Source organism: Dendropsophus ebraccatus, chromosome 5 (genome assembly GCF_027789765.1).
Source record: "Dendropsophus ebraccatus isolate aDenEbr1 chromosome 5, aDenEbr1.pat, whole genome shotgun sequence".
NCBI classification, from domain to species: Eukaryota; Metazoa; Chordata; class Amphibia; order Anura; family Hylidae; genus Dendropsophus; species Dendropsophus ebraccatus.
In genome coordinates this window covers 6,383,162-6,401,132 of record NC_091458.1, presented here as the reverse complement: position 1 = coordinate 6,401,132, position 17,971 = coordinate 6,383,162, and the positions used below count along the sequence as shown (strand labels likewise).

The 17,971-nt window shown below is 46.5% G+C and overlaps 1 protein-coding gene across 4 annotated transcripts in view; it reads left to right on the top strand.

Moving 5' to 3' along the window:
• Positions 1–15,240, top strand: part of LOC138792233 (ecto-ADP-ribosyltransferase 5-like) — a 31,940-nt gene extending 16,700 nt beyond the window's left edge. For 3 of the 4 annotated variants that reach the window (XM_069969406.1, XM_069969407.1, XM_069969408.1), the window contains 3 exons: positions 1,644–2,340; positions 2,697–2,729; positions 13,728–15,240. In XM_069969406.1, the coding sequence (XP_069825507.1) occupies positions 1,644–2,340; positions 2,697–2,729; positions 13,728–13,816 (819 nt within the window). In that variant the 3' untranslated portion in view covers positions 13,817–15,240. The remainder of the gene's footprint in view (positions 1–1,643; positions 2,341–2,696; positions 2,730–13,727) is intronic. The other variant, XR_011363110.1, reaches the window with a different exon arrangement.
• Positions 15,241–17,971: the final 2,731 nt, after the last annotated feature.

Here is a 17,971-nt window from a genome sequence, read left to right as displayed (position 1 = left end):
CGTCCCGGTCAGCCAATCAGTGCGCTTCTCCGACACAGCGCACTGATTGGCTGGGCAGGACGTCCAGACGCAACTTCTGCCACTTCTGTTGAGAGGCAGCAGTAAGGGGCGACACCGGCCCTTCTGCTGCCAGCAGTGTACTATATGCACCTATATATGACCCGATATGTGAAGGTCCTACTGTATATATTCTTACATATAATACCTTGGGGGTGGCTGTCTGTCACTATAGCACAGCAGCCTCTGGTGTATGGGGCTTGTGCTCTTGATCTTTTATAATCCCAGCATCGTTTCTGTCAGATTACCTTCTGATGGGACTGGGACTATGTTTCGGCCCTGCCTGGTAGTTTACTACAAGAAACCTGTCAGGTTGATAGGAGTTACTGCTTCACTTAAAGGGGTATTCTCACCTGCTAACATGCAGCACGCAGCAGTGAACTAAATTTCTGCAGACGAGAAAACCTCTTTAGGTTAAATTTACACGTAACGTGTCTGTTGCGGATACCTCTCCTGTCAGTGTGATTACATTAGTACATTAGTATGTTAGTGCCGCCCCCGTTAACCCCTACAGACCTACGGGAGCCTCAGATGTGGCCAGAGTATGGAGCAGGTATAGGATCTTCCCGGTGGCAGGGGGTTAATGAGGGCGGCATTGACACTGACAGGAAAGGTATCCGCAGCGAACTCGCAACGTGAAATCCACTGCAGATACGTTATGTGACTCTAGCCTTAAAAAACGTGTTAACGTTCTATTTGTTTGCATATGGTGCCACAGAACGATTGTATAAGTGACTGGCAGTGAGCGAGCACCGATGGTCACATACACAGCTTTATGCAAAGTCGCTGTACTAATGTGAAAGGTTTGGCGCTGGCTATGTCTTTGTATGTAGGTTGGGCCCCTAGAATGAGTTTCCCTGGTGGGCCCCAGGTACCCCAGTCCGACACTGGTTGCACTCCACCTGCTGATCAGCACTAGGTGTTTGCGATCAGTGATTTGACTGACAGCTGACTCGCCCAGTTAGCTGTCAGTATCTGGGTTGGGTTGGAACTTTTAGTCATATAAGTCTTTCATTCTGTCTCATGTTCTCTGCCTGTGATAGCGCCTTGTGCCTTGACCTAGCATCTCCTGATTGTGGTGTTTAGTGATTCTGACCTTTGGATTTTGTGACCTCGACCTCGCTTTTTTTATTCTGATTTTGTACCTTTGCTGTCTGTTTGTTGCCGACCCTGACCTCTGACTATTCTCTTATCATGTGAATTTGTCTTGTCCCTGTCTTGTGATACACTTATTACAATGTAGGGAACATCACCCAGTTGTCCGCAGTAGCCTTAGTACTGTTGGGGCAAGTAGGTAGGGCCAGCTGGGGCGGGTGCCAGTTACAGGGCTGCACTCGTCCCAGACCCCTACCTGACAGCTGGGACCACAATTCTTAGGGTAGCTATTGCAGAGGCTCCAACAAGGGAGCCAGGTGATGCCCGGGCTTAAATAGTGGAGGGCTGCAGCCAAGTAAGGGCACACTGGGCTGGCCCTTTAAATCTAGAGAAGCCGGCTCATGCCATAGGAGATATCTATCTATCTAACTTCTATCTATCTACCTACCTCTTATCCATCCATTTATATGTGATTATGATGTCATCGGCAGAGTGGCGGTTGGGCGTTGGACCTCAGTATGATGGCGGACGCCTTTGATGACCAGTACCTTGGCTGCGCGCGGCAGATGGAGATGGAGATGCCGCGGATCTTGGCTCAGGAGAAGAAATACAAACAATTTGCTGTAATGTGGTATTTGGCGGAACAGACCTGGGCGCGGATAAAGCCGTACAGCCTCCTCCCACCGGACTTCAAGGACGAGTACGGGATAGCGGTGGTGCTGTACACCAAGGAAAGCCCCTACCCCATCTACCAGCAGCTGAACCGTAACGTTTCCATAGCTGGCCGCTCCCGCCACTACTACATGAGCAGGTTCCACTTCAAGGCGCTGCACTTCTACCTGACCAGAGCCATCCAGGTCCTGGGCCAGGGTGACCGCTGTGATCGGAGGGTGCAGGTCTACCGGGGGTCCTGGATAACCTACAAGAACATGTCCGACATTGTCCGTTTTGGTCACTTCGCATCCTCATCTCTCAGTCAATATACGGCCCAGAGGTTCGGGACCAGAACCCAGTTCACCATATTCAGCTGCTTCGGCATCGACATCGACAACTTCTCCGACTTCAAGGAGGAAGAGGTGTTAATTCCCATAACAGAGAAGTTTTATGCTATAAAAAAGGCTGAAGATTCTTATGTTTTACGGAGCACCGGGCAGCACTGCAGCTACTACAACTGTGCCTACCTGGGAGGTGAGTGCCGAGATCCTGGGAGGTGAGTGCCCCAAGGAGGGGAGGGGGTGCCAAGATCCTGGGAGGTGAGTGCCCCAAGGAGTGGAGGGGGTGCCAAGATCCTGGGAGGTGAGTGCCCCGAGGGAGGGGGGGGTGCTCTGTATATAGCTGTATATTATACGGTGAGGTCAGTGACTGTGTATAGCTGTATTGTATATGGTGATGTCAGTGACTGTATATAGCCTCTCTGATCCCTGTGGAGTAATATATCAGGAGGAGAGGATTTCCCGCACTATGCCGCCATCTAATAATCCCATCAGGTCATTCACATTAAATCACAAACACATTTGTCTGAGAAAATTCTATTTTTTTTATAGGAGAAAAACGGAAAAATCTCATCTGCAGCTCAGGTAAGAAGCAGAAGTGACCACAAGGTGTCAGCACTGAGCACAACGCTGCCGCCCCCTGCACCGCCCCTCTGTCCCTGATATGTGACGGATACAGGAGCTCTGCTTATTATATAGAGCCGCTCTGATACCCACAGACACAGCTACAGCAAGGGGGCGCCAAACACCACCGGGGTGACATCACATCACTGTGTATTATCCCTGTACTGTGACTTCACTGTGTGTATTATCCCTGTACTGTGACATCACTGTGTATTATCCCTGTACTGTGACTTCACTGTATGTATTATCCCCCTGTACTGTGACATCACTGTGTGTATTATCCCTGTACTGTGACATCACTGTGTATTATCCCTGTACCGTGACATCACTGTGTGTATTATCCCCCCTGTACTGTGACATCACTGTATATTATCCCTGTACTGTGACATCACTGTGTATTATCCCTGTACTGTGACATCACTGTGTGTATTATCCCTGTACTGTGACATCACTGTGTATTATCACTGTACTGTGACATCACTGTGTGTATTATCCCTGTACTGTGACATCACTGTGTGTATTACCCCTGTACTGTGACATCACTGTATGTATTATCCCCCCTGTACTGTGTATTTTCCCCCCTGTGACATGACTGTGTGTATCACAAGAAATCCTTCATGTAGAAGTTAAAGATGAGGCACTCACCCAGTCATCAGTAGTTTAGTAGCTTGACTTTGGAACATTAACATTGTTTTTATGATAAATGTATGATGAATACGTCTTTATAAGGACAAGGTTACGGAGTGACGTCAGGGGCCGAGAGGAAGCGTGAACGTCATCACGCGAAACAGGCTGTCGCCCGCTCACTCACTCGACCGCGTCCTGAGTTCCCGAGATGAGCATTCAATAAAGTCAAGCTACTAAACTACTGATGACTGGGTGAGTGCCTCATCTTTAACTTCTACATGAAGGATTTGTTCTAATGCACTTGCGACTTTGGATGATTGAGCACCACCTGTATCGGAAGGGCGGACTAGTTACTATTCACACGCTGCTGCATACGCTGGTCAGTAGTGCCGAGGTGTATTTTCTTGGGGAAAGATTTACTGTGTGTATTATCCCTGTACTGTGACATCACTGTGTGTATTATCCCCCCTGTACTGTGACATCACTGTGTGTATTATCCCCCCTGTACTGTGACATCACTGTGTGTATTATCCCCCCTGTACTGTGACATCACTGTGTGTATTATCCCCCCTGTACTGTGACATCATTGTGTGTATTATCCCCCCTGTACTGTGACATCACTGTGTGTATTATCCCCCCTGTACTGTGACATCACTGTGTGTATTATCCCCCCTGTACTGTGACATCACTGTGTGTATTATCCCCCCTGTACTGTGACATCACTGTGTGTATTATCCCCCCTGTACTGTGACATCACTGTGTGTATTATCCCCCCTGTACTGTGACATCACTGTGTGTATTATCCCCCCTGTACTGTGACATCACTGTGTGTATTATCCCCCCTGTACTGTGACATCACTGTGTGTATTATCCCCCCTGTACTGTGACATCACTGTGTGTATTATCCCCCCTGTACTGTGACATCACTGTGTGTATTATCCCCCCTGTACTGTGACATCACTGTGTGTATTATCCCCCCTGTACTGTGACATCACTGTGTGTATTATCCCCCCTGTACTGTGACATCACTGTGTGTATTATCCCCCCTGTACTGTGACATCACTGTGTGTATTATCCCCCCTGTACTTTGACATCACTGTGTGTATTATCCCCCCTGTACTGTGACATCACTGTGTGTATTATCCCCCCTGTACTGTGACATCACTGTGTGTATTATCCCCCCTGTACTGTGACATCACTGTGTGTATTATCCCCCCTGTACTGTGACATCACTGTGTGTATTATCCCCCCTGTACTGTGACATCACTGTGTGTATTATCCCCCCTGTACTGTGACATCACTGTGTGTATTATCCCCCCTGTACTGTGACATCACTGTGTGTATTATCCCCCCTGTACTGTGACATCACTGTGTGTATTATCCCCCCTGTACTGTGACATCACTGTGTGTAGAATCCATTGTCCTCACTGTTGTTGTCTGTTCTGCTTCTTATCTACATGAGACGTGTGGGGCATAAACTGCCCAAGAACGCGCGACTCAGACTGGTAGCCGCCACTGCAGGGAAGAATGTCTCCCCCCCTCCACCCCCCCACCCCCCCTACATACAGCCTGTACACTATAACAGGAGGGGCCCCTAGTGGTGACATACAGCCTGTACACTATAACAGGAGGGGCCCCTAGTGGTCACATACAGCCTGTACACTATAACAGGAGGGGGCCCCTAGTGGTCACATACAGCCTGTTCACTATAACAGGAGGGGCCCCTAGTGGTCACATACAGCCTGTACACTATAACAGGAGGGGGCCCCTAGTGGTCACATACAGCCTGTACACTATAACAGGGGGGGCCCCTAGTGGTCACATACAGCCTGTACACTATAACAGGAGGGGCCCCTAGTGGTCACATACAGCCTGTACACTATAACAGGGGGGGCCCCTAGTGGTCACATACAGCCTGTACACTATAACAGGAGGGGCCCCTAGTGGTGACATACAGCCTGTACACTATAACAGGAGGGGCCCCTAGTGGTCACATACAGCCTGTACACTATAACAGGAGGGGCCCCTAGTGGTCACATACAGCCTGTTCACTATAACAGGAGGGGCCCCTAGTGGTGACATACAGCCTGTACACTATAACAGGAGGGGCCCCTAGTGGTCACATACAGCCTGTACACTATAACAGGAGGGGCCCCTAGTGGTCACATACAGCCTGTTCACTATAACAGGAGGGGCCCCTAGTGGTCACATACAGCCTGTTCACTATAACAGGAGGGGCCCCTAGTGGTCACATACAGCCTGTACACTATAACAGGAGGGGCCCCTAGTGGTCACATACAGCCTGTACACTATAACAGGAGGGGCCCCCTAGTGGTCACATACAGCCTGTTCATGAAACTGCTAGGTAAGTAGAGAGGTCTTAGGGGTCACTGGCCTTCAGCAGAGGCGATCCCCCAGGTCACTACTACTGGTACGACTTGCTTGCGCAGCTGGCGGGGTGAAGCGAGGTGCAGTAATGACAGGCGTAGTTGGGGACAGCAGACGGGTCAGGGCAGGCATCGGGCGAGAAAGGAGTCAAGGGACGGTAGCCCAGGAATTGGTAAACTGTAACGATAATCGCTGGCAAAGAACGCTTTCTCTGTAGGCTGTAACGCATTAAAGACCTGGCAAGGACCGAAGGAAGAGGCGGGGCTTCATAGGGAAGGTCCTGCACCAATTATTGATGCACTGGCCCTTTAAAATGTAGCAGCGCTGGTGCATGCACTCTCTAGGAGGCGGGGACGTGAGCGATGGTCCACAGAGGAGACAGGAAGTGTCAGGAGGAGGAGCAGGGGATGCCAGATGACCACGGCCAGGGATGGGTACTGTCACTTGAGATAGCGGCAGTGACAGTAAACCCCCCCCCCCCCCCCCTTCACCCTGGCCTCCCCTTCTTTCTTGCCTGTAAGAACTTCCTGATGGAATCTCGATCTACAATGTCAGGCTCCCAAGATCTTTCCTCAGGACTGAAGCCCTCCCAATCCCCCAGAAAATGATGTCTCACCCTAATAATCTTCATGACGTGTCCACGTGAGGAGGCCGGGGAGCGACACTCTGCAAATAGCAGCTAAGAACTCCTGGTCTCAGCAAGGAGACGTGGAAACAATTTGGGATCCACAAAGAAGGTTAAGATTAAATTCCCAAGGGTTGAACCGTTTCAGCACCCCGAAAGGGCCTAAGAATTGAGGACCCAGCTGGTATCTAGGAAATGTTCAAGCGTATGTATCTGAAAGATGGCCATACCCTAACTTCAGGAGCAAAAGAGGCCTCGGGCCTTCACCTGTCTGCCTGAGACTTCATACGGGAAGAAGCCTGTAACAAGGACTAATGAGTGTTGTTCCAAATAGCCAAGAAGTCCCGAACCACTTCATCAACAGCGGGAGCATCCAAGGAGACGGGCAGAGGGAGGCGTGGATGCCGGCCATAAACACCATGGTATAGAGAGTCTCCAGTGGAACTAGAGTTTTGGTGATTGTAGGAAAATTCAGTAACAAGTCGGACCAATTGTCCTGATGTCCCAAAATGGCGTAGGTGGCATCGCAGGACCAGGTTAACCCTCTCGTCCTGACTATTCAACTGGGAATGTTAGACTGAAGAAAAGCCCAATTTTACGGTGACAGAGGGCCCACCAGAACCCACAATCATAGACAATATCGAGGGGAAGTCCATGTAATCGAAAAATGTGCTGAAAGAAAAGACTGGCCAGCTGGGGAACCAAGCGAAGCCCAGGGAGCGGAACAAATTGAGACATTTTCGAGAACCAGCCTGTGACTACCCAAGTGACACAATTGCCAGTGGAGGAGGGAAAGTCCGTCATAAAGTCCATGGCAATATAGACCTAAGGGGTATCCGGTAGCAGCAAAGGTTGGAGCAGTCTTCAGGCTTTAGGCGAGAGACCAGGACAAGACATTCAACTGGACATTTTTTTCAGTAGGGCGGAAGTGAAGAAAGAAAGAAAGAAAGAAAGAACCTTTGTGCAGGTTTTCCTCAATATAGGCAGACATGGCCTTAGTCTCAGGAATCAAGAACAGGTATACCCTGCCCCATGGAGGGCTGGTGCCTGGCAGAAGGTCAGTCGGGCAATCGTAGCACACATGAGGCAGAAGAGTCTCTGCTTTGTGCAGGGCACCCACTTGAAGAATCACCGATTCTTCACCGATTCTGTACAGTACTGGATGGTCTTACTAAGAGGTTCCTCCGTAGCAGACGATATGCTCAACGATTTAGCAAGGTGGACCACCGGAAGTTGCTGCTTTTGGACCACGGAGGCATTAACAAGGTTGCCTGCAGAGCCAGAATCCAGGAAAGCAGTAGTCTAGGATTGCTGTCCGGAAAGCACTGATGGTTAGTCATGAAGAGGAAGTACTACCACCTAGGACGGTCTATATTGCCTATGCGCAGGAGTCTCCCGGGCGCTGTGGCATGGGTCATGTCTGGCACAGTATAGGCACACATTCTGCTGCCAACGTTGAGTCCTCTCTTCCTGCGTGAGATGAACTCTGTCAACCTGCATGAGTTCTTCCTTAGAAGGCGGAGGCAAGGGAGAGGGTGGTTTTTGGAATGCAGGTGCCAAGCAAAAGGAATGGCTAGAATGGAAAAACTCCTGACGGACCTCCTCCTGTCTTTTGGAGAAGCAAAGTGGCCAAAAGGATTAAATTGTTCAAGGATGAGGGAAGATATCTGCTGGATAACATGTCCTTCACACAACTGGCAAGTCCCTTCTTAAAGGTAGCGACTAGGGCAGCATTGTTCCAGTCAAGTTCCGCCGCCAGAGTGCAGAACTGCACCACGTTGTTCCCAATAGAAGAATTCACTTGCCAAAGATTTAGAAGAACGGTCTCAGCAGAGGATGCACAGGCAGACTCTTCGAAGATGCACCTGAACTCCAACAAGAAGGCCTGGAGGTTGGCGGTGTCAGGGATAAGAGGAGTTAATGAGATTCTGGGATACAGAGAGGATAGAGTTTATATGATTTTCATTGACATGATATTGTTTGTCAAGTTGGGTTAGGTTGACCCATCATGAGGACACATCAATTTTATGGTCTACAGAACATTGATAAGGAATTACACTAGTTATAGATAACTTAGCTTCAAAGCCCTAATAAAACTGATAAAACAGGATACTGATCGATACCAACCTTTACCCAACCACGTTGAATTCCATATTGCGCATGACCAGATACAAACCACATGACTTCATCTATGGAAAACACCTAAGGATCTTGTGTTAGGCTACGTTCACACTACGTAAGAGACCGGCCGTTCCGTGACCCCGGCCGGGTCACGGAACGGCCGGTCTCTGGCCGGCCGGATGATCTACCGGGTCTACCAGCCGGATGATTTCTCTGGCCGAAGAGCTCTGATGCGGGCGCATCAGTGTGCGCCCGCATCAGAGCTTCCCATAGCGCACAGTGAAGCGAGCGTCCGGAGCCGCTCGCTTCACTGTGTGAACTGACAGGTCTTTCTGCGGCCGGAATTCACTGAATTCAGTTATTTGCGGCCCCGTATGGGATCCCGGCCGGAGCGTGTACGATGTACGTTGCCATTGGCAACAACGGCTGTACTTTTACGTAGTGTGAACATAGCCTTAATGTTTCAACATGAAATGGTCCACAGCTCCTTAAAAGTATTCAAGGCTTTATTGGTACAACTTTAAAATAACAAACAAAAACTAAAACCGCGACGACCCGTTGTGGAGTCAACCCTCCTTTATCATGGCTGGTATGTGTTTAAACATTCAGTACCTTTATAAAACAAGGTGTACCTCCTCCATCAAGCCCCGCCCCAAGACGGGAGTAAGAAAGGGGGCTGGAATGGGGGAACCACATGACTCACATTACAAATAACACAGAGATTGCTTGTAAGAGGTTATAGCAGGTATTGCATCACTAGGGCTCGTAACATTGCAGAGAGTCATGATAGGTTGTACCACCTTACTGACAGACACCCTCCAACTAGTAATTCTACTAACTCTCAAAAAAATCAAAAAAATCCTATAACCTTTTCAACTCCTTATAGCCCACAATTATTGGCCATAAAAACTATAGTACATAAATACTTACCTATGCTCTTTCAGGATGACCTATGTGAAAAGCTTCTTTCACAAGGTGTCAGATGTGTTGCCAGGAGGGGACAAACCCTTGGTAACATTCTGTCCCCCTCAGCATTAGGTCAGGCAACAACCACACACAATGCATCAAACTGGCTGAGGACTATTGGTTTGCACAAATGTGCCGCTCCCAGGTGCCCGATGTGCTTTTTTACCGAAAAAAACCCCCCTTTTTTTGTTTCTTACACTACAGGACGTAGCTTTAGGCTATGTTGATGCTACATAAGTCTCCGGACGTAGCGCGTTCCGTGAATAAGCGGAAGGAGACTTACGTACGTTTGCGTACAATGGAAAGTATACGATGTACGGCCGCACAGTTCACACTACGTACGAACTTACGCCTGGATTGTACGCGGCGCCGTAGAAAATGAACCAGACCATTGTTTGAGGACGGAAATGCTGTAACTTACGCCCGTAGCGTTACATGCGGTCCCGTACGGAGTGGTGATATCTTCATTTTGCCATCTTTTTGTGCCGATCCAAAAGGTTCTGTGGGGTGTCCGGGGCTAGGCGAAGATTTCCAAGTAAAAGACTGCTGTCAGATCGCTACGTTCACGGTCCGTACGGAGCCAGTCCACGGTTCACGGTCTGTACGTAGCCGGCCGCAGCTTGCGTAAATTCCCGGCCGGAGTTTAACACGTATATGTCCGGCCGCGAAAATATGCGGCCGGACATATACGTAATGTGAACATAGCCTTGGGATACAGAATTTCATAAATTGTGACACCACATACTCAGTGTATTTAGCACAATGTACTACATGTAAATTACAGTACGTAGGTTCGTCCAAAAGGAAACTCAAAACCCGTTTCTCTGAACATCTCTGTGACATTCGCTCTGTGGCTGCCCTCGGAGGCAACAAAGCAATGTCAGGATTGTCGAGACACTTCCAACAATGCCATGATGGTGATACTCATTCACTAAGAATACAGGCCATAGAAAAGGTGGAAAAACCCAGGAGGGGAGGAGACTGGGTCCAGTTGCTCCGCAAAAGAGAGGCGTACTGGATTCTACATTTGGCAACACGCTTCCCGAAAGGCATGAATAAAAAAACAGACCGAATGTATATTTATTGATTTTGCTATTTTGCATTTGTCTGTTTGTGGTCATTCGCCTATTTGTAATGCGAGTCATGTGGTTCCCCCATTCCAGCCCCCTTTCTTACTCCCGTCTTGGGGCGGGGCTTGATGGAGGAGGTACACCTTGTTGTATAAAGGTACTGAATGTTCAAACACACACCAGCCATGATTAAGGAGGGTTGCCTCCGCAACGCGTCGGCGCGGTTTTAGTTTTTGTTTGTTATTTTAAAGTTGTACCAATATTCAAGCCTTACTCAATTCTTTTAAGGAGCTGTGAACCCTTTCATGTTGAAACATTCCATACAGGTGACAGCCTGCAACCATTTCCTACATGCTCCTATTTCCTGGAGAACTGCACTGCACTATAACCACCAGTTGTTACAGGGTGAGCTGAATTTCCCTCTCCATTGTATACAGATCTTGGGTTAATGTTTAATCAAGTATACGCCTTGCGAGGGTTATAAAAGAAGATGCTTTTCGATCAATAAAACACGCTTCTGCTCACATTCATCCTGTCTCATGTTGGTTGCATCCACCTTGGCCAAGCTGTCCCATCCGATTTGGCTACCATCCAATATATCCTGAAGGTCTTACCTGAAGACCACCCTAACAGCAGTGATTGGATCATTCCAATCCTATAGGGGGTGGCCCATGCCAATGCCTTCCCAGAGAGCCGACTTATGACAAATGCCACCTTGGAGCGTTCCGCTGTAAACTGGTTGGCCATGAGCTCAATGTGCATAGTGCACTGCATAGCAAAGCCCCTGCACATCTTGAAATCCCCATCAAATTTGGACAATAAAGCCAGATGAAGACAGGAGGGACTGGTACAATGTAACGGAAATCACCTGCATAGAATTCTCTCTCTGTAGGCTGTAAAGCACTAAAGATCCGTCAAGGACCAAAAGAAGATGCTGTGCTTTATAGGGAAGGTCTGGGGGGCTGCATCAATTAATGGTGCACTAGCCCTTTAAATTGTAGTAGAGCCAGCGCGCATGCATGTCCTGGTAGGAGGGGCCACACATGTTGGCCCACAGAGGAGACGAGGAAGCATTGGGAGGTACAGGCATTAGGAGGAGCAGGGGATGCCAGATGATCGTGGCCATGGAAGGGAGCATGGGCACAGTTAGAGGTACATGCTAGGACTGTGGCAGTGACAAGCAGTATGTTTTGGTTCAGTGTGGTGCTGGGCTATACAGGTGGAGCAGTATTTATTGGTGCATTCTAGAGTAAGAGCAGTAAGTTTTGGTGCAGTGTGGTGATTGGCTATACAGGTGGAGCAGTATTTATTGGTGCAGTCTGGAGTAAGAGCAGTATGCTTTGCTGTAGTGTGGTGCTGGGCTATACAGGTGGAGCAGTATTTATTGGTGCAGTCTGGAGTAAGAGCAGTATGTTATGGTGCAGCGTGGTGCTCGTCTATACAGGTGGAGCAGTATTTATTGGTGCAGTCTGGAGTAAGAGCAGTATGCTTTGCTGTAGTGTGGTGCTGGTCTATACAGGTGGAGCAGTATTTATTGGTGCAGTCTGGAGTATAAACAGTATGTTGGTGCAGTGTGGTGCTGGGCTATACAGGAGAAGCAGTATTTATTGGTGCAGTCTGGAGTAAGAGCAGTATGCTTTGCTGTAGTGTGGTGCTGGGCTATACAGGTGGAGCAGTATTTATTGGTGCAGTCTGGAGTAAGAGCAGTATGTTATGGTGCAGTGTGGTGCTTGGCTACACAGATGGAGCAGCATTTATTGGTGCAGTCTGGAGTAAGAGCAGTATGTTTTGCTGCAGTGTGGTGCTGGGCTATACAGGTGGAGCAGTATTTATTGGTGCAGTCTGGAGTAAGAGCAGTATGTTATGGTGCAGTGTGGTGCTGGTCTATACAGGTGGAGCAGCATTTATTGGTGCAGTCTGGAGTAAGAGCAGTATGTTTTGCTGCAGTGTGGTGCTGGGCTATACAGGTGGAGCAGTATTTATTGGTGCAGTCTGGAGTAAGAGCAGTATGTTATGGTGCAGCGTGGTGCTGGTCTATACAGGTGGAGCAGTATTTATTGGTGCAGTCTGGAGTAAGAGCAGTATGTTATGGTGCAGTGTGGTGCTGGGCTATACAGGTGGAGCAGTATTTATTGGTGCAGTCTGGAGTAGAAACAGTATGTTGGTGCAGTGTGGTGCTGGTCTATAGAGGTGGAGCAGTATTTATTGGTGCAGTCTGGAGTAAGAGCAGTATGTTATGGTGCAGTGTGGTGCTGGTCTATACAGGTGGAGCAGTATTTATTGGTGCAGTCTGGAGTATAAACAGTATGTTGGTGCAGTGTGGTGCTGGGCTATACAGGAGAAGCAGTATTTATTGGTGCAGTCTGGAGTAAGAGCAGTATGTTTTGGTGCAGTTTGGTGCTGGTCTATACAGGTGGAGCAGTATTTATTGGTGCAGTCTGGAGTAGAAACAATATGTTGGTGCAGTGTGCTGTTGGGTTATACAGATGGAACAGTACTTTTTGATGCAGTGTGGCTCTGGGTTACACAGGTGGAGCAGTATTTATTTCTGCACTATGGTGCCGATTCGATGCTGATCTGGGATATTATGTTTACTACATGGCAGTATCTGATGCTGCATAGTAGTATGTGTTTGCTGATGTGGCCCCAGCATGAACATGGGTCGCCTGGAGATGCCTGAGAACAAAAAGTGTCAGAGGCCCTGCTCTACACAATAACAGGAGGGTGCCCCTAGTGGTGACATACAAGTACCACATGATAACAGGAGGGTGCCCCTAGTGGTGACATACAACTACCACATGATAACAGGAGGGTGCCCCTAGTGGTGACATACAACTACCACATGATAACAGGAGGGTGCCCCTAGTGGTGACATACAAGTACCACATGATAACAGGAGGGTGCCCCTAGTGGTGACATACAAGTACCACATGATAACAGGAGGGTGCCCCTAGTGGTGACATACAAGTACCACATGATAACAGGAGGGTGCCCCTAGTGGTGACATACAAGTACCACATGATAACAGGAGGGTGCCCCTAGTGGTGACATACAAGTACCACATGATAACAGGAGGGTGCCCCTAGTGGTGACATACAAATAATAACAGTATTACAGGGTTAGTGTTCTTACATCTAAATTGATCTGTTTATGTCTCTGCAGCTTCTGGAGTTTTCTTCATGTCCAGTACCCTGCTGTCTGTCAGTGAACGGATCATTGGCTTTTATTTGTGGGTCACATATTTGTCCTGATGATTCCAAAAATCTTGCTTCTTCTCATTACAACTTTCCAGCCCGATTATCACGTCAAGAATCTACAGATTGTCAAAGATGGATCAGATCCTCACAGTTCATTCCGCTAGATCCTCAAAGATGGTTCTTCCAGATCCTCAAAGATAGTTCCCCCAGATTGTCAAAGGTCATTTCTATAGATCCTCAAAGATGGCTCCTCCAGATCCTCACAGGTCATTCCTTCAAATCCTCAAAGAAAGTCCCCCCTGATCCTCACAGGTCATTCCTTCAGATCCTCAAAGATGGTTCCTCCAGATCCTCACAGGTCATTCCATCAGATCCTCACAGGTTGTTCCTCCAGATCCTCACAGGTCATTCCTTCAGATCCTCACAGGTTGTTCCTCCAGAACCTCACAGGTCATTCCATCAGATCCTCACAGGTTGTTCCTCCAGATCCTCACAGGTCATTCCTTCAGATCCTCACAGGTTGTTCCTCCAGAACCTCACAGGTCATTCCTTCAGATCCTCAAAGATGGTTCCTCCAGATCCTCACAGGTTGTTCCTCCAGAACCTCACAGGTCGTTCCTTCAAATCCTCAAAGAAAGTCCCCCCTGAACCTCACAGGTCATTCCTTCAAATCCTCAAAGATGGTTCCTCCAGATCCTCACAGGTCATTCCATCAGATCCTCACAGGTTGTTCCTCCAGAACCTCACAGGTCATTCCTTCAGATCCTCAAAGATGGTTCCTCCAGATCCTCACAGGTTGTTCCTCCAGAACCTCACAGGTCGTTCCTTCAAATCCTCAAAGAAAGTCCCCCCTGATCCTCACAGGTCATTCCTTCAAATCCTCAAAGATGGTTCCTCCAGATCCTCACAGGTCATTCCATCAGATCCTCACAGGTTGTTCCTCCAGAACCTCACAGGTCATTCCTTCAGATCCTCAAAGATGGTTCCTCCAGATCCTCACAGGTTGTTCCTCCAGAACCTCACAGGTCGTTCCTTCAAATCCTCAAAGATAGTTCCCCCTGATGCTCACAGATCATTCCTTCAGATCCTAACAGGTTGTTCCTCCAGATCTGCACAGGTCATTCCTTCAGATCCTCACAGGTTGTTCCTCCAGATGCTCATTGTTCATCCCTTTAGATCCTCAAAGATAGGTCTTCCAGATCCTTAAAGGTTTTTCCTCCAGATCCTCACGGGTTGTTCCTCTAGGTTCTCATGGGTGTTCCTCCAGATCCTCACGGGTTGTTCCTCTAGGTTCTCATGGGTGTTCCTCCAGATCCTCACGGGTTGTTCCTCCAGAGCCTCACAGTTCATCCCTTTATATCCTCAAAGATGGTTCTTCCAGATCCTCACAGGTGTTCCTTCAGATCCTCCAGAGTCTCTCGTCTTCATGAGAATTATTCTACTAGAGCCTTCCATGTCCACTTTGTGGCTACAGATTCCTAAAATTTTTTATTTTATAAAAATATTTTCAAATGTGCTTTTTATTGTGTTTTATATTATTATTGTGTTTATGACTTTATTAATCTACGAACCTGGGAAGTCCCAGGAGCTATAGAGCATCCTCCTGAATATGTGTGGGGTTAGCCAGAATATACTGTATGGTACCAGAGATAGATAGAGAGAGAGAGAGAGAGAGAGATAGATAGATAGATAGATAGATAGATAGATAGATAGATAGGAGATAGATAGGAAATAGATAGATAGATAGATAGATAGATAGATAGATAGATAGATAGGAGATAGATAGATAGATAGATAGATAGATAGGAGATAGATAGATAGGAGATAGATAGATAGATAGGAGATAGATAGATAGATAGATAGATAGATAGATAGATAGGAGATAGATAGATAGATAGATAGATAGGAGATAGATAGATAGATAGATAGGAGATAGATAGATAGATAGATAGATAGATAGATAGATAGATAGATAGATAGATAGGAGATAGATAGGAGATAGATAGGAGATAGATAGATAGATAGATAGATAGGAGATAGATAGATAGATAGTATAGGTATAGCTAGAGCAGCACAACTTGTTGTAGGAGGGTGCCAGCAGGTGGTCTTGACCAAGACTTCCAAATATATACAAAAAGGATCGCCCACAGCACTCCAGATAAGTTGAAAATTCAAAAAAGTGTTTTATTCCATGATGGTGCAGCACAGCAAACAAGTCACTTGTGACTTGTTTGCTGTGCTGCACCATCATGGAATAAAACACTTTTTTGAATTTTCAACTTATCTGGAGTGCTGTGGGCGATCCTTTTTGTAGATAGATAGATAGATAGATAGATAGATAGATAGATAGGAGATAGATAGATAGATAGATAGATAGATAGATAGGAGATAGATAGGAGATAGATAGATAGATAGATAGATAGATAGATAGATAGATAGATAGGAGATAGATAGATAGATAGATAGATAGATAGATAGATAGGAGATAGATAGGAGATAGATAGATAGATAGATAGATAGATAGATAGATAGATAGATAGGAGATAGATAGATAGATAGATAGATAGATAGACAGATAGATAGATAGGAGATAGATAGGAGATAGATAGATAGATAGGAGATAGATAGATAGGAGATAGATAGATAGATAGATAGATAGATAGATAGATAGATAGATAGATAGGAGATAGATAGATAGATAGATAGATAGATAGATAGATAGATAGGAGATAGATAGATAGGAGATAGATAGGAGATAGATAGATAGGAGATAGATAGGAGATAGATAGATAGGAGATAGATAGATAGAAAATAGATAGATAGGAGATATATAGGAGATAGATAGATAGATAGATAGATAGATAGGAGATAGATAGATAGATAGATAGATAGGAGATAGATAGATAGATAGATAGATAGATAGATAGGAGATAGATAGATAGATAGATAGATAGATAGATAGGAGATAGATAGATAGGAGATAGATAGGAGATAGATAGATAGGAGATAGATAGATAGATAGGAGATAGATAGATAGGAAATAGATAGATAGATAGATAGATAGATAGGAGATATATAGGAGATAGATAGATAGATAGATAGATAGATAGGAGATAGATAGATAGATAGATAGATAGATAGATAGATAGATAGATAGGAGATAGATAGATAGATAGATAGATAGATAGGAGATAGATAGATAGATAGATAGATAGGAGATAGATAGATAGATAGATAGGAGATAGATAGATAGATAGATAGATAGATAGATAGATAGATAGATAGATAGATAGTTCAGCAGCACTCCATAAAGCCAATAGCCAAAAGTCTTTGGTGCCAGCGGATCAGTCCCGACCAAGGAAGAGGTAAATATCCAGAAGATAGTCCACAGCACTCGTTCTCAATGAAAAATTAGTGAATTTATTCCATAATATCAAACACAAAAAAGTGCAGCACACAGTACACCAAGTACGACGTTTCAGCGAACAGACTTCGCCATCTTCAAGCACGGTATGTGAACAAAACAGTGGATTTAAATACAGGTGAGTAATCTATTCAAGCAAATTCATTGGTCTAAAAAAGTGTCAATCACATGTGTAATCATACTCCCAATTAGATTCATTAACCCTTTGGTTCCAAAGTGTCCTGTGATAGGGAGCGGGGCCCCATGATTATAGAAGTCCAGCTCTAAACACCATTAAGTGAGTCAGTGTAAATAAGCATATCGGATTTTAAAGTCCATTCAAAATTACATTTAAATTATTTCTTTAGCCGGCAAGGATAAGTCTCCGTGATTCGTAAGACAAGACCTCCAGGTTTTCAACAGGTTATATCTGTAAACTTGAAGACAGTTTTTTATATTTCATACATCGTCTCCGATCAAATAAGCGCTCCATGTGAATAGACCCTTTGGCTGTGTTCGGTCGTACCTAGTCGGGACCGGCGAAGTGGCTCCAATCCTGAAGTCTCCTCCTCCGGTGAAGGATTAACTCGCTCAAACTGCAGGTATTATCCCGCAGCGTGCAGAGTGCCTCCCCCAATACCCGAGCTTTCAGCCCCTCCGGGCGTTGCCGCAACCTCACAATTTGCCTTTCTGTCTGAACACGCGCTAACGGAGATTTCGAAAAAAATGGAAATAAAGGGATTTACATCGGTTCTTAGCAATATAACCTTATGGTCCGTCTTACATTACGAGACTCTTCCTGCCGC